Raw genomic sequence first — 21,302 nt, forward strand, 5'->3', positions numbered from 1 at the left:
CAACACAAGACAAAACTCATATCTGAATTGAAATGCACAGGATCTCATAGCGGTGATTTCAGGAGCAAAGAATCACAGGTTGAACAGTTTATAACTGAAAAGGAGCTTCCAAAAGGGATGGCAAGGCAGGAAAAAGGGCCTTTTCAGTTATGGTGCTCCTGCCCTACAGAATAACTGAACTGCTTTTATAACCGTCCTTTGAGAGCAAGTTATTAACATCAGCTGCCTGCAATTACTGCAAGGTAGTAGTAAGTAAGTAAGTAAGCTTTTTATTGCGGTCAGAGACTAAATTAAAATACACATAGAAGGGGAGTATATTTTACAAATAAAGATACATCATGTGACACCATCTACTGCCTCAGATACAATCTGTACTGTCAATACTAGTGATCCTCTGCCGTAGGGGTTACCCGTCTCTTCCCCTGTTTTTTTTTCAGCCACGACTGCAGCAAAATTTTTTTGCCACCTTTGGAGTTATATTGGGGTCTATGTCCTGGAGTAGGAAATGGCTTGGTTGGGGGGGGGGGTGTAATGTGACTGAGTGGGCGTGGCCAATTTTTTTTTTTTTTTTACTTTTAAAAGCATTTTTTCTACAACCTCTTCGGCTGAAGAGGTTGTAGAAAAAATGCTTTTAAATGGTTCTGATGATCCCAGCTGAGCCGCGCGATCTTCAGAGGCTTTTTTTTTAACCTTTAAAAGCATTTTTTCCACCGAAGAAAAAATGCTTTTAAAAGTAAAAAAAAAAAAAAGCCTCTGATGATCGCAAGGCTCAGCTGGGCATGGGGGGGGGGTGCAGGGATTTTTGCTACCAGTTCCCCAAACCACCCACCGCCATCGCTACCAGTCCAAACTGGGAGCATTTCACCCCTGGTAGGCAGGCAGGCAGGCAGGCAGATGTGTGTGTATGTGTGAGAGAGGGAGGGAGAGAGAGAGGGCTGGGAATTTCAAGCCAGGCAGCCCCTGCCTTGCCCACCCCTGCCAGCAGCTCTGGGATAGTCAGTGGTTTGGCTTTCTTGGTTGGCCACGCCCCCCCAATCCCTACCTACTCTTTCCTTCCTCCCGTGGCTGGTGATAGAGAGGAAGGCGAGCCAGGGCTGAGCCACTGCTGCTTGACCCACTCCCCCAGCCCTCATCTCACCCTCCTCCCGGACTCTCCGCAACTGCTGGGCCTCGCCTGCCGCAGCTTTTAGTGGGCAAGGGGAAGCCAGGAACCATAAGGCTGTGCCGGCTGTGCCGGCTGCATCACTCCTCCGCCAGGTGGTTCTGCCCACCCACCAATCCACGGCCTTCGGGCAAGCCCAGAGCAGATCTCCCTCCCCGGCCATCGGCCTTACCTTCGTGGGCAGCTGCGGTGAGCAAAGTGGTGTAAGCTTTGTGGGCTGAAAGGTAAGGCCGATGGCGGGGGAGGGAGATCCGCTCCAGGCCCGTCACGCTTGGCCGAAAGGGGAAGGCAACTCCAGCTGGCGGAGGGGCAGTGCATAGCCTTGCAGTCCCTGGCCACCCCTCCGCCTGCTGGCAGTTGTGACAGATGAGGTGCCTCCTCCCCAGGTCTCCGTCCATTTTCCCCCCCAACAGCCGGACAAACGTGAGGAATGGCTGGGAGGAGAGGGGCGAGGTGGGGCCAGCCAATGGTGGGATTAGCCAGTTCACCGAACAGAAAAAGTTAGCTACTGGTTCAGGTGAACTGGGGCGAACCAGCTGAATCCCACCACTGCCCATCCCTATATCCTCCTATCCCCGTTCCCCATTCTTTATGGCATGCTGCTATCAAAGCAAACTAGGGCTGAAGTGGCTTGATGACAGATCTGTTTGTCGACTGCCTCTGGGAGTATTTAGGGCTTTCCTTTAAGTCCTAGCTGGGTCATTCAGGCAGTCAACAAGCAACAAAACAATTTTTCAAGGACCCAGTATCTCTCATTTGTCGCCTATGTGCTGTAGCTGGCTAAAGTTTGGGAGCTGATTTTTTTTTTTTTTTTTTTTTGTGCAGAAAGCTATCAAAAGCTAGGGAAGTGGTCCTTTTTTGTCCCAGAAAGGCAGGGCACCTTCACAGGAGGACAGATTTAGGAAAGGCATGCATGCACAGTTTTCCTTCCCTATTGATTTTTGCTGGCAAGTCAATTGTGCAGTGGGTCAGCATGCAAGGCTCAAGGGATGGGAAGCAGAGCCTGGGATATCTTGGGGTAGGGGAGACCTTGGGAGGCCTGAGACAGACAGGTCTGTGCCTGAACTAGGCTTCCCAGGATCTCTCCCAACCCTGAACTTTACTTAATGACCTGTACGTTTGTTTAAATAATATACTGGGGAGAACAGGGATGGTTGGTAGTTACGTGAGGCAAATTCATTTAACATTGTTCCAACTTTCAATGGAAAGGCTTCAGTATGGTCATAACTCAAGGACTATCTGTAAAAATTTATAATAAACTGTCTCATAAACATCACTTATATAATGTTTGTGTGTGTGTATAATTGCAGGGAATCCAAACTACATCAAGCTTGTCAGCAGCTACTCTAGCCTCCCTAAGTGGAACCTTTTCTCGCCGAGGCAGTGGGGATACTTCTATCTCAATTGATACGGAAGGATCTATTAGAGAAATTAAGGTAAGATAAAGTTAATGCTGAAAGGCTTTGTTTGTTTCCCAGTGCAGGATCTGATCACAATTTGGGGTCTGTCCCATACAAAAGTGAGGTCTAAACACAGTAAAGAAGAGTCATATCATACTTTTTCCTACCTTAAAAACATAGAATCATAGGACTGGAGGGTCTTCTAGTACAACCCCAGCTCAAGGCAGGAGACCTTATACAATCCTGAATAAATGGTTGTCCAGTCAATACTTAAAAACCTGCAGCAATGGAGCACTCACAACTTTGGGATGCAAGCTGTTCCATTAATTAATTGTTCTCACTGTCAGGAAATTTCTCTTTAGTGCTAGGTTGAAACTCTCTTTAATGAACTTCCACCCATTGCTTCTTGTCCTGCCCTCTGGTGTTTTGGAGAATAAGTTGACCACCCTCTTTCTCTGTGTAGTCCTTCAAGTACAGGAAAACAGGTCACCATTAATCCTTCTGTTTGATAGCTAGACTTAGCTAGCTCCCTTAACTGTTCATCATAAGCTTTAGCCTCCAGACCCCTTATTGTATTTGTTGCTCTTCTCTGCACACTTTCTATGGTCTCAACATATTTGTTGTATTGTGGAAACTAGAACTGACTGCAGTATTCAAAGTGTGGCCTCATTAGTGCAGTATAAAATAGTACTATCATTTCTTGTCATCTTGATACTATTCCTCTGTTGACCCATTGGTTTTTTTTTATAGCTGCAGCACACTCTTGATTTATACTTAAATGGTGGTCCAGCAGGACACCTAGATCCCTGTCACGGATTCTATTGGTTGAGCCAGATGCTTCCAATTCTACATCTATATATTTGGTTTTCTGCCTAAGTGCAGGACATTATTTTTCTCATTACTGAACTGCATTTTGTTGGATAAGGCCCAGTGCTCAAGTCTGTCAAGATCCTTCTGAATCTTGAGTCTACCTTCTATCAATTATTTCCAGCTTGATATCATTTGCAAATTTGATGAGTTCCCCTTCTGTCCCCTCATCTAGATCATTTATTAAGATGCTGAAGAGCACTGTGACCTAGGCAGAACCTTTTGGTACCTCACTGCATGCTTCCCTTCACGTAGACGTTCCACTGAGGACTATACGCTGGGTGCAGTTGGTCAATTTTGAATCCATCTAGTGGTGGTACTTTCTATCCTACATTATTCTATCTAATCTAGAGGTAGACTGTTGTCTACTTTGTCAAAGCCTTACCGAAGTCCATGAATGCTATGTCTGCAGCATTTCCCTGATCCATTAATTTAGTCACTTTATCAAAAAAAGCAGTAAGATTTGTCTTGCATGATCTGTTTTAACAAACCCATGCTGGCTTCTAGTAATTGCCTCATTCATTTCTAGGTCCTCATGGACCCATCACTTGATTTTCTTTTCCAGATATTGATGTTCACTGATTGGTTTATAGTTTCTTGGAGATTGGAACTACGTCAGCTTTTTTTCAGTCTTCTCATAGTTCTCCTGTGCTTTGAAAGAATTACAATCATTGGTTCTGAAATGACATGTACCAGTTCCTTCAGAACCCTGGGATATAAACCGTTGGGTCCAAGTAATTTGTACTCAATTTTGCATTCCTTTTCTAATTCCCTTGGTATTGCTTTTGATAGATTGGGCTATTGCTTCCTTTTGCATGAAGACAGATCCAGAGAAGGAATTAAGCAGTTCTGCTATCTCTCTGCTGCCTGTTATCTTCTTGCCACCTGCTCCCATTAGTGGACCTATTGTTTTCTTGACTTTCTTCTCCTCCCTTACATTATCAAAAGAACTTTTTGTTGTTGTTGTTGTTACTTTGCCATTAATTGCCAATCTTAACTCATTCTATATCCATATTTGTAAATTTAGGCTATTTGCTGATGGTCTTTTTTGTCCCTCAATTTCTCAGAGAGCTCTTTGTGCAATCACACTGGGTTTTTTTTCTCTATGGTATTATTTCTGTTCGGGCCATTATTATTTCATTTTTCAGAGTTTTCCAAGCATCTTGAACTGTTTTCCCTCTAGGAATAAATTTATTTATTTATTAAATTTGTTTGCCACCCTTGTATCAGAAGGACTTTGGGTGGCTTAAAACGTTAAAACTCTAACATAAATATTTCTAAAATAATAGAAATGGAAATCACATTCAAAATAAAGTTATAGTTAAAAGATGTGGAGGATGCCTGGGGGAAAAGGTGGGGTTGCCTTTTCATTCATCAACCACCTCCAGTATGATGCTTCCCTATTGGGCCTCAAGCATCTCCTAAACTGTGATGGCGAACCTATGGCACGAGTGCCACAGGTGGCACCTGGAGCCATATCTGTGGGCACACAAGCTTTGCCCTAGCTCAGCTCCAGCATGCATGCGCACACCAGCCAACTGTTTTTCAGGCCTTCCGGGCCCACCAGAAGTCGGGAAACGGGCGGTTTCCGGCCTCCGGAAGGCCTCCTTTCTTGCCCTCCCCAGGCTCCAAGAAAGCCTCTGGAGCCTGAGGAGGGTGAAAAACAGGCCTACCGGCCCACTGGTAACCTTTGTGCCATCATATGCCAAAAGTGAGGGGAGCATGGAGGGGGTCGCGCGTGCATGGAGGGGCAGGGCACAGGGGGGCATTGAATTATGGGTGTGGGCACACATATGCATGACCCCCCGTGCTCCCCCCATTTTAGGCACGCGACGGCAAAAAGGTTAGCCATCACTGTCCTAGAACTAGGTTTTGATGCTCAAAAATCAGAAGGTGACAGAAGATGTCAGAAGGGTGGCAACCAATTTCACTTCAGGCAGTAAGATGTTGCAAAGGGCAGGAGCCAAGTTAGAGAAATCCCTTCTCCTGAACCCCGCCAGCTGGAATTCCTTGACTGATGGGCCCCACAGCATGCTTCCTTTCCCAGTGTGGATGGGGTGAACCACTCCCGATGGGGTGAGATGGTTCCTCAGATTACCTGGACCCATGCTATGCAAGGTTTTAAATCAACACCTTGAATTGCATCTGTAAGCATACCAATGGCCAGTGCAGCTTGTGGAGCAGAAGCATAAATTACTAATAAAATAATAAAGCATAGAATGTTTTTATAAAATCCTCCTCTTTATTACAGAGTTTTTCATTGTTTTATTTTTCATAACGTTTTGCAATTTTTTTCAGGATATCATTGAGTTAAAGGATGAAATTGGGAATGTAGAAGCAAAATACATGCAGAAGTTGAAACAAATGAAGGTACAAATTTATTAAAGAATAGATGTGCAGATCTAACTGATTTAGCAGGGGTGTCAAACACAATTTTATTGAGAGCCAGATCAGCATTGTGGTTGTCCTCCATGGACTTGGGGGAGGGGGCGTGGCCAGGGAAAGGGGCATGGCCAGAGTGGTTGCAACTGACTGGGTGTGACCAGGGGGTGTGGCCCACTTGACATCACTTGTGTGGGTAGTGCCTGTGGGCTTGGACAGGGTTGGGGAGGGAGTCCAGGGGTCTCCGATGGATAGGGCGCTGGGCGGGATGAGATAAGGCGAGGCAGGGGACAGGGTAGCTATAGCCAGAAACCCATCAGCCACTGTGCGTTCACTGCCCTTTGTCGGGGGGAGGGGATGGTTTCCGGCTGTAGACACAGCCTGCCGGCCCCTCAGCTGATGCACACTATGGCTCCACAGCCTACTGCCAGCACAGCACTGGACTGGCCATCCAAGCAGCAAGCAGAGGTGGTGGGAAGGTACATGATGCAGACAGCTGGATGCGCTTACTCTGCCCAACTGTCTGTTTTGGCTTGCGGTTGGAGAGCAGGTCATCACTGGTCATCTTCTCAGCCTGCTCCTCAGCCCGCTCACAGGTCTTGCCCTGGGCCTGCTCATGGAGCGTGTTCCCTCGCGCACCCGACTGCAGCGGTGAATGCATGAGAGGGGTGCTTCGCCAGCAGTCACTGCAAGAAGCAGGGGAGGGTGCAGCATTTCCCCGTCCACTATGAGACACAACACACGGCACCTGGCTGGGCTTCCCCAAAGCGGGGCGTGGGGCGGGATAGGAAGCGGCGCCCATCCCAAGGCTGGAGGAAGAGGGCCTTTGAGCCCCAGGAACTGGTTCGGGCAGTGCCCTGCCAATTCGCCAGCTTCCCTTTGGAGGGAAGTCCCGCTACCCCCGAGCTGCGCCTTTTGAGGAATTTCGCTGCAATCCTCAGCTCGGAATGGAGATGCAGCGGGGAGGGGGGGCTGCAAGATAGAAGGCTGCCTTCAGTCCAGGGAAGGGACTGCAGCCTCGGGGGCTCTGTCTGAAGGAGCTACATCAGTCGGGCAGCGCCCTGAAAGCGCTCTGGAGCTGCTGCCTTGTAGTGCAGGGTGGAGCTCAGTTTTCCTTGCTGAGCAGCCCTGGGGAAGAGGCACGTCATCGGGGATGACTACCCCTCTGCTCGGCAGACCAGCAGAAGGAGGCGAAGCAGACAGCTAGAAAGGAGCCCTGGCTTCCCAGGCCGAGCAGAGATTTGGGGGAGGCACTCCTTGCCGGCTGGGCTTGGGCAGCCATAGTGCAGATGCAGATCGAGCTTTCCCCACTCACAGTGGCCGCCTTTTGCCTTCTGGGAATGGGCGTGCTTTTATCACTTCTACTCGGCCTTTCTAGCTGGTTGCTTTACCTCCTTCAGGCTAGATGAACCTGTTGCTCCAGGCGGTGACGGCAGCAGCCTAATGGATCTGCATGAGCTGCTGGTGGCCTCAGTGGTGCCAAAGTGCATTGGATGTGCAAGGGGAATGCGCTTCACCCGTGGCCAAAGGCAAGACCCGCAAGGGGGCCAAGGAGGTGACCAGCTGTGACCTGCTCTCCAACTGTAAGCCAAAAGAGATGGGACAGGATAGGCAGCAGCCACCCTACACACCCTCCTCACCTTGTCTTCACCCACAGCAGTAGCTGAAGACAGAAGCACAGGGGAGAGGCATGCGGTCCAGCCTGCTGGATGTGCCGGGCAACCACGTGCCCTGTCCCAGCCACATGGGATGGAGGAGGCGTGTCCGATGGTCTGCATCACGTGCCTCTCCTCCACTCTACCTACTGCTAATTCTGCCACCAATATGCCTGTTTCTTGGAGGACTAGCTGCAGAGTCCCTGCTGCTGGACACCTCCCCCACCCCCCCTGTGTGAGCGCACACACACCTGAAAAGCTGGTAAGGGTGGCTGTCCTGGTAAGAGCATTGCTTCAGTTCTGCCTGACCCATCGCGGCGGGCGCATGTGTCGCTTTGGCCCATCCCATGCCATCCTGGCAGGCATGCGTGCGCCCGCACAGACCCTGGCCCACCCCATCCAGTGGGTGCGCAGGTGCCTGCCTTCTGTGTGCACATGTGCCTGCCGGGATGGCATGGGATAGGCCTCTGCGCGCATGCGCCTGCCACCTCCTGCACACATGTGTGCCCGCTGGGATGGGTCAGGCCAGGCTGAAGGGATGCCGGCTGGACCCTTACTATTTCCAGGATGGCCGGATCTGACCACGTTGGAGGCCTTGAGTTTGACACCTCTGTGATTTAGCTTCCAGTTATGAAAAAAGATTGGGTTGTATTTAATCTGCATGCCTTGTTTTGAGAATTTTGCATACTTTGCAGTGACTGAATAAACTCAAATTGTTCGATTTTGGACAATATACATTTTGCATATTGTACCTATTGTACCATGTACCTAAAGGTGTCAAAAACATAACAATTATTAGATTTTTTTCTTTTGCATCTTTGCTACTTTGGAGTATATATTTAATATGAATATATTTTGAAAATATATAGTTCAGAGGATTTAGGGTTTTTTTCTTTAAAAAAATAGTGCATTCGTAAACATGTAAAGTGAATGTAAAGAATACTTCACTAAATTCAATCACTCAATTCAGTTATGTTGTATTTTAAATGTCTACTATGCTAAGATATTCTTGAAATTCAGTTGGCATTAGTATACAAATGCTGGTTTAGTTTAGTTTAGTTTAGTTTAGTTTAGTTTAGTTTAGTTTAGTGTAGTGTAGTGTAGTGTAGTGTAGTGTAGTGTAGTGTAGTGTAGTGTAGTGTAGTTTAGTTAATTAAGTGTGAAATCATTCAGAAATGTTTTAAGTGTAAGTCATGTACTTTGTGACATACCCTATTCTGATACTTCTGTGGCAAACTGAAACAAATAGCATACTTTGCAAGAAAGTTTGTCCATTGTGCCTGTGATACAACACCTATAAGATTTAGGCCTGATAAATAAATTGAAAATATTCCTTTGAATTTTTCTTTAGGACTCTTCAGCTGAAGTTGAAGAAAAATATAAGAAAGCTATGGTTTCAAATGCTCAATTGGATAATGAGAAAACAAATTTTATGTACCAAGTAGAAACCCTACAGGATACATTATTGGAACTAGAAGAGCAGCTTGCAGAATCTAAGAGGCAATTTGAAGAGAAAAGCAAAGTAAGTAGTATTAAGTCTTCGTAGTGTCTTTATCAGCTGTATGATTGAAGAAAATACTTTATGAAAAGTCTAGATTTTAGGCAACAATTGTTAAAACACTCTTTTCCTAAATGAATATTATATTCGTGGTAATATTGATGGAACTGTTGACTAAATATAAAGGTGATTCATTTCCATTCCCTTATCTGTTTGTTTATCCAGGTAAATCCTGTGGGTATGACCTCACTACATAAAAGATTATGTGTAGGCCATAATAGAGACTAGAACTTATAGTGGCATAAATTCTTGAGTGGTTTAGAATAGAAATCTAATAAAATACATGACTTAACATATAGATTGAATAAAAAGAAAACATGCCTGATTAAAAGCATTTTGAATACAGATGCTAATTATAAAATGATCATTTTGTAGGATTTTGAGAGGGAAAAACATGCTCATGCTATACTGCAATTCCAATTCATGGAACTCAAAGAGGCTCAGAAACAAAAAGAAGAACTGCTTGCTGTAAGTACACAACTGCCTGTAAATAACAGACTTTTGTCATTATATCAGAAGATAAGAACATTTTGCTCACAACCCATGAGTAACAATATTGAGACTGCATGAGTAAAATTCACTGACAAAAGTGATTTTCCTTGTGATATTCTTCAACTTTGTTAGTACTTTAAAAAACAAAATGGATGCTCTGAGAAGGAAGGAAGGAAGGAAGGAAGGAAGGAAGGAAGGAAGGAAGGAAAGAAAGAAAGAAAGAAAGAAAGAAAGAAAGAAAGAAAGAAAGAAAGAAAGAAAGAGAAACTCAGCCCAGAAAAAGCAGGCAAGGGAACTGCCCAAGCAAGGAAGGAAACCCTCCTCACTATAGGAAAAAATGACAATGGGTGCAAACTAGAAAGTGCAGTGAAAAGTTGTGGTTAGAAAAAGACTGAATGAGAGGAAGGAAAGAAATGCTCCTAAGGAGATCATCTTGCCTTGCCTTGCCTAGTTGTAGGCAAAATTCAGACAAATTAAAGCTGCCTAAAGTTGAGTCTGTGTAGCCTCAAGGATCCCTTCTGTTATCCTCTCTGCCACCAAATCAGAAGTCTTCCATACATCTCAGTGAGTGCCATTGAAGCCATTTTGGGCCTGGACAGCCTCCTGCACCATGCTGGCAGCCAAAACAGGGCGGTGGGGCTGCGTGTGGATGCCCCGTGCCCCATTTTGGTCGTGGACAGCCTCCTGCACCACTCTGGCAGCCAAAACGGGGTGGGGGACTCCCCCACTCCCCACTTTGGCTCTGGACAGCCTCCTGCAGCAGCTCCCCTGTGCCATGTTTTGGCTAGCAGAGGCACTACGGGCCAGTCCTTTGTTATTTCCAGACCAGGCCCATGGGCTGGATCTAAGCACCCCGCAGGCCGAATCTGGCCCACTGGCCTTGAGTTTGATACCCCTGTCATAGACTAATACAGATAGAATGCACATGATACACACATATATCAAAATAAAGTTTAAGACAAAGTTAAAATATAAAACAAACTAACATCTATGAGTGAAGTCTAGGATGCAGCCTACATGGAATTATAATTTAGACATTAAAATTATATTTATAATATCTAAAATTACAAAAAAAGTGGTAATATTTATAATTTAAAGCATTACAGTTACATAAAATGCATTTAGCTAGTAAAAAATTGACCTATCAGGGTCTGAAAGATCCTCCATGCTTCTACACAAAACCTAACTACATGTGGTGAAACAAAAGGCAGTTTATCTGGGTATAGACTGAATTTGAACAATCAGGATCTACTAATCAAAGGTTAGGATGAATCTGATTCAAGTGTCTATAAAAGGAGCAACAAAGAAGAACATATTCCATATTTTCCACCTCCCCAGAATAACAGGGCAAAATCTTTCAGCCAATGGTACTTTTTAAATTCAAATTTATATTTGAATTTAAAATTGAAACCACTACTTTCCTGAATAATTGGTTCCACAGTTGAAATGTCTTTCTGCGAGGATTTTTTTCCCTAACATTCAGTCAGGACCTCTCTTCTTGTAATTTATTTTTTTATGTTATTCTGGAGCAATGAAAAGTAAATCTACATTTCTTCTGGGTTACATTCTTGTAGATATTTGAAAAATGCTCTCATATGCCCTTCTGTTGGCCTTTCTCAAGGTTAATCACACCTGATTTCTTTAAACTCTCTTCATATAATTTATTTACTAATCCTCTAATCATCTTTGCATCCTTTCAAATTCCTTTGATTTCTTTTTAAACAGTGGTGTCCAGAATTGAACACAAGACTCAGGTCCAGACTTTTCAGCAAGATCACCTCTTGCTGAATAGATTGTGTGGTTCATTTCCAATTTCTTTGCTGATCTACAATATCTTGGAAATAGTTTTATCTTTGTAGTGTAGTGGGTTGCCCCCGGTTCGGACCGGTTCACAAGAACCAGTAGAAAAACCAGTGGGAGGCCCCGCCCACTGCCCTGGATGTCTTCATCGGTGATTTGCACATGTGCAGAAGCTTCTGCGCATGCGCAGAAGCAAAGCTCGCACGCAAGCAAAGCAACTGCGCACATGCGATCCCATTGCGAATCGGTAATAAAGGTAAGTAGAACCCACCCCTGTAGTGTAGATATATCACAATGCTAAAATACTTAGTTCTTGGTGGATCTTCCTGTTTCTTCTTAATTAGACTCTACTATATATTAATTTCTTAGAATGTTGTGTTGGCATGGCATTTTTGATGGATATTAACAAACTAGTACATATTCAGAGGAGCACAAGCAAGATGTCAAGAGGTCTGGAAGACAAAAATTTAGCTTATGGGGAATACTTTGAGATGTTGGGTTCATTTAGCCCAAAAAGAGACATAGTAATGAGAGATATGCAGCTGTCTTCAAGTTATGTGAAAGGCAGTTATATAGAAGAAGGATAGAATTGTTCAGTTATGTTCCATGACAAAACAGTGGGTTTCAAAGAGAAAGAGCTCTTTGGAGCTCAATAGGTAATTTAATTATTGTTAGCACTTTTATATGTGCTTTATCACTAATGTATTGTTTTTGGCCATCTGTTGGGGATATTGTAGATACTGGGAAATTGGAAAGTCTGTAGACTGTATATTATCTTGAAATATATTGAGATTTCAGTGTAAATCCATGCATTTGAATGTACAGATAGACATTTGGCCTTATTTCATGCATCCTTTTATTTAATTGTTCTATGTGAATGTTGCAGCCTTGAATGTTCACCTTCTGATTAACTATCTTCTATGCTTTCTATCTTATTGTTTTACATCTCAGGAAATCCAACAACTGCAACAAAAACAAGAGGGTTTTGTCAGGGAAATAACTGATCTTCAGGACACAATAGAATGGAAAGAAAAAAAGATAGGGGTAGGATTTTTGTAGAATTGGGTTTTTTTTCATATTTTCAATGTTTTAAATGAAAAAAGTTATAAATTCTGAAGTAAAATGGGTCAAGATCAGAAAATTTATTGGCCTTCTACAGAACATCAAGCTTGCAGGATAGTTAGGCTACAATCTGTATTTTTTACTCAAAGTGAACTGTCAAGTCCTCCCAAATTTTCAACTAGGTTTGATTCCAAAATCCATTTGAATAAACCCAAGAATAAATTGAGAATGAAACCATTCCTGCAGTTTTATAATACTAAGCAGATAGGTACCAAGGTAAATTAGGTGATGAGAATTCTCACCCAAAAACAGATTTCAGAAGAAAAGTATAGTACTTCATATAGGCACAATGTAACTGGGTTGTCCAATTTTATTTGAGAGCCAGTTTGGTGTAATTGGTTAAGGCACCGGACTAAAAACCAGAATATGGTGAATTTTAGTCCCACCTTAGGCACAAAGCCAGCTGGGTGATCTTAGGCCAATCACTCTCTCTCTGCCCTAGGAAGCAGTTAAGGGCAAACCACTTCTAACCAAATTGCACTTGCCAGGAGTCAAAAAATAAATGCTAAGTGGCTTCCCACTTTAGGGGTTGGGGCAAGGGCTTGGCTGCACTGCTTTTCTATGGCCACACCAGTTTTTTGGTTTGGCTTCCCAATGGACATCCAGGTGCCTTTTGGAAACAGCTGAAAACTGAGCTCTTCCAGAGGATTTTTTTGGCACAATTCCATCTTGGCTGGATTATTTATTTATTTATTTATTATATTTGTATACCGCCCTTCTCCTGAAGGACTCAGGGTGGTGAACAGCCAAGATCAAATACATAAATATAAAAATTAAAAACAATTTAAAACCAGATTAAATACTTTGGCCCATAATTAAAACATCCCATTAAAATCCAATTTAAAATTTAAAACCGTTAAAATTAGGCTAGCCCGGCTTGCTGGAATAACAAAGTCTTCAGGGCATGGTGGAAGGTGCACAAGTACGGGAAGGTGCCAATTATAATATGGCTTTGTTATTTAATTTTCTTCTATATTTTTAAATTATTTATAGATCTTTCTATTTGGATATTTTTATTGTTTATTATTTCTATTTTTAAACTGATAAGAATTTGGGACTTTGGTGGTCTAAAAATGTGGTAAATAAATTAAGGGAAAATGGTAGAGTAAGATATGAGTTGTGCAGTTGTAGTTGCAAAATGCCTTTGAAAAGAAATGCAGTGTGCTCGCTTCGGCAGCACATATACTAAAATTGGAACGATACAGAGAAGATTAGCATGGCCCCTGCGCAAGGATGACATGCAAATTCGTGAAGCGTTCCATATTTTTTAATGCATTATTAGAAATAGATTCAGAAACGGAATTGGTTAAGGATTGTATGATAAAATGGGCACAAAACTTTCAGGAACCAGTGATGATGGAAACGTGGGAAAAGATTTGGGTCAGAAATGTTAAATTTACGCAAGCACAAAATTTGAGAGAGAATTTTTATAAAATGTTTTATAGATGGCACTTAGATCCTAAAAAATTATCATGTATGTACTCGAATTTGCAAGCTAAATGTTGGAGATGTGAATGTAATGATGCAACCTATTATCATATATGGTGGACCTGTAAGAAAATCAAGGCATTTTGGATAAAAATTTGGTGGGTGATGCAGAACATTCTGAAAAGAAGGTTGAAATTTACTCCTCAATTGTTTCTATTGGGTATAATTACAGACTGTACAGTATCAGAGACTAAATTGATCTTGAACTTAATATCAGCAGCTAGGCTGTTGGTAGCTCAATATTGGAAGAAGGACTCTTTGCCTACTATTGAAGAGTGGACATTGAAAGTAACAAACCTAGCAGAAATGGCGAAAATCTCAGCGTACTTGAAGGACCACATGCAAGAAAGATAGATTGATTATATTCAAAATAAGTATCAGACAAGAAAATATCAAATAGCTTATGAATGAATGTTAGTATTAGAAGTATTAGGTTATAGTGGAGTTAAGGTTTCAGGGGGGGAGTTAGTACTTTGAGGATAAGTAGATTAATCTAGTTTATGATTGATTAAATGAAACACCTTGTATTTTGCTCTGGGAAGTCTGGGGGGGAGGGTGGGATGAGGGGGGGAAAGGGTGGGGGGAACATGGGGGGAAGAAAATTTTTGTATTTTTTTTTTTTGTAAAACTTTTCAATAAAAAAAAGAAAGAAAGAAAATAAATGCAGTGATATTTGCATCTTTATATAATATAGGAAATAGCCAGTATAAAAACCAGTTTAGCGGTTAAAGGATAAGGCTAGAAACTAGCTAGGCTCAGAGATAAGTTAGAAACAGGCTAGAAACTAGAGTCATACTGTAGGTTCTAGTCCTGCCTTGGGCACAGAGCTACCTGGGTGACCTTGGGCCAATTACTTTCAATGGCAAACCTTCTTGCCAAGAGAAACTGGCAGTGTCCAAAAATCAGACATGTATTTCATGCAGATTGATACTAACTTTATTTTTATACTCTAAATAAAAGATACAGATTGTCTAAAAATTTCAGAAACTGTGGCAAAATTAAAAACAAAATGTAGTGAAAATCATTCTATAATTTCTGAAGTTTTAAATAGAGAGCCTACATATGTCGATATGGTAAAAAAAATGAGATGCTTCATAATACAATATTGTTTTCCAGACAAAAATTGAACAGAGCTTCCAATGAGATCCACCCTCCCTCCCTCCCTCCCTCCCTCCCTCCCTCCTTCCTTCCTTCCTTCCTTCCTTCCTTCCTTTCTTTCTTTCTTTCTTTCTTTCTTTTTTTCTTAAGTTATCTTTCTTATTTTATTATTTTTTTAAAGACCTCAAGTAATACTGATGCTTGGTAACTTTCAAATGTAGCTTTGGAGCTAAAGAGTTAGAAAATGTTTTGTTATGCCTTTATAAAAAAAACTTTTAAAAACCTGTTGCTGGATGTGTGGTGAGATACTGCCCTCTCCCATGAAAAAGGAGACTGTTTTTAGCTTGGTGTGATTTCTGAAGACACCCTTACAGTGATGTGGGTACAGTGTACAGATGTGTCAGAGAGAGAAGAGTCAAACATTAAAGAAGTGGCAGAGTGAAGTATGCAGAGCAAGGATAAAGAGTGAGGCTGATTTGTGGCTAGACATGTAGGTAAGGGCAGGGTTGCACAGATGTTTCTAGGAAGTGGCATTTGGATCACAGTTGTAACCATTTATTGTGCTTAATTTTAATAGAGATGGTGGTAGGGCTTAATAGCAGGGTTATGCTATTATTGGAATATATATGATGAAGAAATGGATAGTTTGTGAGAGTCATTGGTCAGTTTAAAGAAATCCTAGGTAAGTTGAAAAATTACTGCAGTTGTCTCATGGTTCTGAATCCAGGGGATGGGGAAGTTTTGTTTAGTCTTTGCTATTGTTGATTGCAGAATATACCATATTTTTTGGACTATAAGATGCTACGGACTATAAGACATACCTAGCTTTTGGGGAGGAAAACAAGAAAAAAAAATCTGCCTCTGCCTCTACCTCCCAGCAATTTGCCTCCTTGCAGCAAACAGCAAACAGCCTGGTCAGCTTCAGCACAGCCTGATTTAGCACAAGCAGCTGATTGGCAGTTGGATCTGCCTCCTGGAATACCACCGTTGTGTCCGACCCATTGCGACCCCATGGATAACGTTCCTCCAGGCCTTCCTGTCCTCTACCATCCTCTGGACTCCATTTAAGCTCACGCCTACTGCTTCAGTGACTCCATCCAGCCACCTCATTCTCTGTCGTCACTTTCTTCTTTTCCCCTCAATCTTTTCCTGCATTAGGGATTTCTTCAGTGAGTCCTTCCTTCTCATTATGTGGCCAAAATATTTGAGTTTCATCTTCAGGATCTGGCCTTCTAAAGAGCAATCAGGGTTGATCTCCTCTAGGACTGATCGGTTTGATTGCCTTGCAGTCCAAGGGACTCGCAGGAGTCTTCTCCAGCACCATAGTTCAAAGGCCTCAATTCTTTGGCACTCAGCCTTTCTTATGGTCCAACTTTCACAGCCATACATTGCAACTGGGAAAGCCATAGCCTTGACTATATGCACTTTTGTTGGCAAGGTGATGTCTCTGCTTTTTAGTATGCTGTCTAGATTTGCCATATTTCCTCCCCAGGAGTAAGCGTCTTAATTTCTTGGCTGCAGTCCCCATCTGCGATGATTTTGGAGCCCAGGAAAATAAAATCTGTCACTACCTCCATTTCTTCCCCATCTATTTGCCAGGAATTGAGAGGGCCGATGCTATGATCTTAGTTTTCTTAATGTTGAGTTTCAAGCCAACTTTTGCATTCTCCTCCTTCACACGCATCAAGAGGCTCTTTAGTTCCTCTTCGCTTTCTGCCATTAGAGTGGTATCATCTGCATATCTGAGGTTGTTGATATTTCTCCCGGCAACTGGGTGTATCTTTCTCATTCTCCCTTGCCTTTCACTTCCCTTCTTTCCTCAGCTATTTGCAAAGCTTCCTCAGACAACCGTTTTGTTTTCTTGCCTTTCTTTTTCTTTAGGATGATTTTAGTTGCTACGTCTTGTACAATGTTGCGAACCTCCGTTCATAGTTCTTCAGGCACTCTGTCTATCAGATCTAATTCCTTAAATCTATTTGTCACCTCTACTGTATATTCATCAGGGTTATGATTTAGTTCATACCTAAGTGGCCTAGTGCTTTTCCCTACTTTCTTCAATTTAAGCCTAAATTTTGCAACGAGAAGCTCATGATCTGAGCCACAGTCAGCTCCTGGTCTTGTTTTTACTAACTGTATAGAGCTGCTCCATCTTTGGCTGCAGAGCACATAGACAATCTGATTTCTGTGTTGACCGTCTGATGATGTCCATGTGTAGAATCGTCTCTTGGGTTGTTGGAAAAGTGTTTGCTATGACCATCGTATTATCTTGACAGAATTCAGCCTGTGTCCCGCTTCATTTTGTACTCCAAGGCCAAATTTGCCTGTTATTCCGGTTATCTTTTGACTTCCTACTTTAGTATTCCCATCCCCCATGATGATAAGGATGGCATTTTTTGGTGTTAATTCTATAAGGTGCTATAGGGCTTCATAGAATTGGTCAATTTCATCCCCTTCAGCACCAGTGGTTGGGGCATAGACTTGGATTACTGTGATATTGAATGGTTTGCCTTGGATTCGAACTGAGATCATTCTGTCATTTTCGGGATTGTATCCCAGTATTGCTTTTCCTACTCTTTTATTGATTATGAAGGCTACTCCATTTTTTCTGAGGGATTCTTGCCCTCAGTAGTATACCTGATGGTCATATGAATTAAATCCATCCATTTCTGTCCCTTTTAGTTCGCTGATTCCTAAGATGTCGATGTTCAGTTTTATCATCTCTTGTTTGACCACGTCCAGCTTGCTTGATTCATGGATCTTACATTCCAGGTTCCTATGGAGAAAAAATCTTTACAGCATCGGACTTTCCTTTCACCACCAGATGCATCCACACCTGAGCATCCTTTCAGCTTTGGCCCACTCGCTTCACTCTTTTTGGCGCTACTAGTACTAACCCTCTGCTGTTCCCCAGTAGAATATTGGACACCATCCGATCTGAGGGGCTCATTTCCGGCGTCATATCTTTTTTCCTTTTGGTACTGTCCATGGGGTTTTCATGGCAAAGATACTGGAGTGGGTTGCCATTTCCTTCTCCAGTGGATCACGTTTTGTCAGAAGTTCTCTGCTATGACCTGTCTGTCTTGAATGGCCCTGCACGGCAAAGCTCATAGCTTCATTGAGCTATGCAAGCCCCTTCGCCACGACAAGGCAGTAATCCATGAAGGGACTTCCGGTTGGCATCGCAGGCGTCGTGGACGGTCTCTTCAGACCGCCAGCCCCGCGATCTCGTAAAAGCCGCTTTGACAGCGCTAATCGGCTGTCTGGCGGCTTAAAAACCTCTCCATCGGGAGAAGGAGAGGAGAGCTGGTGGGTGCGAGTAGAGCTCCCCGAAAGTCCTCTGGAATAATTCGAGAGGCTTGGAGGGTGAGAGCTCCCCGGTCAGCCCACTAAGAAGCTCCGGATCCGGGACAACTCTGTTTCAAACAGAACCAGATGCCGCGACCAATCCTGCTGTCAAAAGTGAGTTTGATTGAATATAAGTGCAGGCAGAGCGGAAACAGGAGAACAAGCTTTAAAAGTAACAGTGCTTAACTCCGGATTTACATTGTTTCTAATCGAATCTCTCTGAGCTGGAGGCTGAAGATGGCGCCTTTGTTATGGGTGTGAAAGTGAAAGTTAGAAAGGAAAGTGTTTATTGAGAACTTTGCACTTTGAGAGTGGATTAAAGCTGCTGGGAATTGAGAGCTTGTGGAGAAAAGACTATTTTGCTTGATAAATTATAGACTATAAATTACAAGCTTTTGAAAACTGTTCAAGGGATTTTGTGGCTGTGAAAGGAAAAAAGATTTTTTTTTAAAAAAGATGGCTTCTAAACAAGTTAAGCCAGGAGCTCCTAGAGGCAGAGGAGGTTCTCCAGTAGTGTCAGTAGTGACACAGAAAGCACAACTTCCAGCTGATTCACAGAGTCAGGAGGCTTCTTTTAATGAACTCAAAGAATTTATAAAGGAAGCCATGAATAATCAAGCTGTAGCTATGAATAACCTAACAGTAATTGTGGAAGGGAAATTAAAGAAATTTGAGGAGGATATAAAGTCAATTAAAGAAGTTGTTGAAGTAAAGCATGATGAAGTAAGAGATGATATTGTTTTTGCAGTCTCAGGATTGTCAAAACTTATTATTCAGGTGGATGAGAGAGTGGAAGAAATCAATGAAGCCAATCTGAATCTGGAAAACAAAGTAGGAGACATTATGACTAAAACAGAGAAGGTGGATGATGAACTGGTAATGTTACAATACAGATCTATGGAATTTGCCCTGAGACTGAGAGGGTTAAAAGAAAATAGCCAGGAAAACTTAAAGGATATTTGTGCAGAAGCAATTGCAGGGCTAATCAAAGAAAGTCCAGATGATGTGGCAAGTCGAATTGATAAAATCTACAGGGTTAACTCTTGGATGGCAAGACAAAAGCAGTTGCCAAGAGATGTGGTGATTTATTTCACAACCAGGAGGATCAGAAATGACATTTTACAAGCTTCCTATAAGAATAAGGTTCAAGTGGCTGGACAAGAAGTGGTGGTTCTGAAAGAGATCCCTCCAAAAATGCTAAGAAGCAGAAAGGATTTTGGCTTTTTGGTAAATGAACTGAGAAACCAACAAGTGCAGTACAGATGGGACGTTCCAACTGGACTAATAGTGAATTATAGTGGAGAAAGATACTGGTTAAACACAGTTTGGAAGGCAAAAGATTTTTATGTTAATGTTTTAAAGGCTGGACATCCACCCTCACCGGGGGGGGGGGGTAGAAAGAAAATGGAGATGTTACAACAAGAAAAAGATGGAAAGCAGATACAAACTTATGCTGAAGTTGTAGCTGGAGGAACCACCATGGAAGAAGATTTGGATCTTGGGGGCCCACCCCCAACTCTGGAACCACTTAAGAAGGAAGAGCCAAGAGAACAACGACTGACCTAAGCAACTTATAAACGTCAAGAACAACAATTAAAAGTGCAACAACTTCAAGATTTACCTCAAGAAGTTCAAAAAACAGAAGCAGTGGGGGGGCTAGGCTGAAGAGTAAGGTGGAGGAGGATATTCAGCTGATGCTTTTGAAGCTTCGAAAGGCCAAAGATGGCAACTAAATTCCTATCTTGGAATGTTAATGGTTTAAATTCACCACAAAAAAGAAAGAAGTATTTCATTATTTGAAACAATTTAAGAATGATGTTATTTGTCTGCAAGAAACACATATTAGACTATCAGACCAAAAATATTTGATAAATTCCAGATTAGGTACACACTTTGTGGCATCAGCGCCAGAGAAGAAAAATGGGCTTGTTATATATGTAAAGGAAGGATTATCAGCTAATTTAATTGAGGCAGATATTCAAGGAAGATATATTGCAATTGAATTATTAACTCAAACTGGAAAAATGCTTTTAATTGGAATATATGCCCCAAATCAACAGCAAGATAAGTTTTATAAATTTTTATACACTAAAATAATACAATGGGACTATAAATCTTATATATTAATGGGTGATTGGAATGGAGAAATAGACACACAGAAAGATAAAAAAAGTTTATCAAAGATTTCAACACGTGCAAAATTACCTAAATCCTTTTTTGATATGATGGAAGATATGGAATTGAGAGATATTTGGAGAGAACGCAATGTTGAGGAGAGAGACTTTACATTTTTTTCCGATAGACATCAATCCTTTTCTAGGATTGATTTCATACTAATTACAAATGATTTTATTTCTAAGGTGAAGAAGACGAAGATATGTCCAAGAACTTTAACTGATCATAGTCTGGTTTGGGTGGAACTGGAACAGGAGAGGGGAGAAAAGAGGTCTTGGAGGCTAAATGAAAATCTATTTAGATATGAAGAAAATGTGACTGAGCTTAAAAAACAAATGAAAGAATTTTTTGCTATCAACATACATAAGGGTATCTCTATGGAAATGGTTTGTGATGCAAGTAAGGTTTATATGAGGGGAACTTTAATACATATGAATAATAAACATAGATCAAAGCAACAAAAGAAGCGGAAAGAGATAGAGGAGGAAATAAAAAAGAAAGAACAATTACTCATACTTAATCCAGGAGATAAGAAAGTAAAAGAAACTATAAATATACTACGAGAGCAATTTAATATGTTAATAGCTGATCAAGTGGCAACTAGTTTACAATATGCTAAACACAATACATTTTGTAATGCTAATAAACCAGGCAGGTGGTTGGCCTATGTGTTGAGGAAAAAGCAGAGTTATTGGTAAAATAGAATTTAGAGGTAAGGAAGTTTATCAACAGAATATGATCAAAAAGGCTTTCTTAGA

The 21,302-nt window shown here is 42.1% G+C and overlaps 1 protein-coding gene and 1 non-coding gene across 34 annotated transcripts in view; both read left to right on the forward strand.

Moving 5' to 3' along the window:
* The window catches only part of LRRFIP1 (LRR binding FLII interacting protein 1), a 245,806-nt gene that overhangs the window by 153,035 nt on the left and 71,469 nt on the right, over window positions 1-21,302 (forward strand). For 18 of the 33 annotated variants that reach the window (XM_087885648.1, XM_087885660.1, XM_087885655.1 and 15 more), the window contains 4 exons: window positions 2,473-2,598; window positions 5,728-5,799; window positions 8,818-8,988; window positions 9,400-9,492. In XM_087885648.1, the coding sequence (XP_087741774.1) occupies window positions 2,473-2,598; window positions 5,728-5,799; window positions 8,818-8,988; window positions 9,400-9,492 (462 nt within the window). Of the gene's footprint in view, window positions 1-2,472; window positions 2,599-5,727; window positions 5,800-8,817; window positions 8,989-9,399; window positions 9,493-12,267; window positions 12,361-21,302 lie in introns of all 33 variants that reach the window. The other 15 variants (XM_060682373.2, XM_060682374.2, XM_034426193.3 and 12 more) reach the window with 1 other exon arrangement.
* Window positions 13,600-13,706, forward strand: LOC117670787 (U6 spliceosomal RNA). Its single transcript, XR_004592696.1, has one exon. It is a non-coding gene; the product is annotated as a U6 spliceosomal RNA (small nuclear RNA).

The sequence above is a fragment of the Pantherophis guttatus genome, chromosome 1 (assembly GCF_059756535.1).
Source record: "Pantherophis guttatus breed Tessera chromosome 1, ASM5975653v1, whole genome shotgun sequence".
Lineage (NCBI taxonomy): Eukaryota > Metazoa > Chordata > Lepidosauria > Squamata > Colubridae > Pantherophis > Pantherophis guttatus.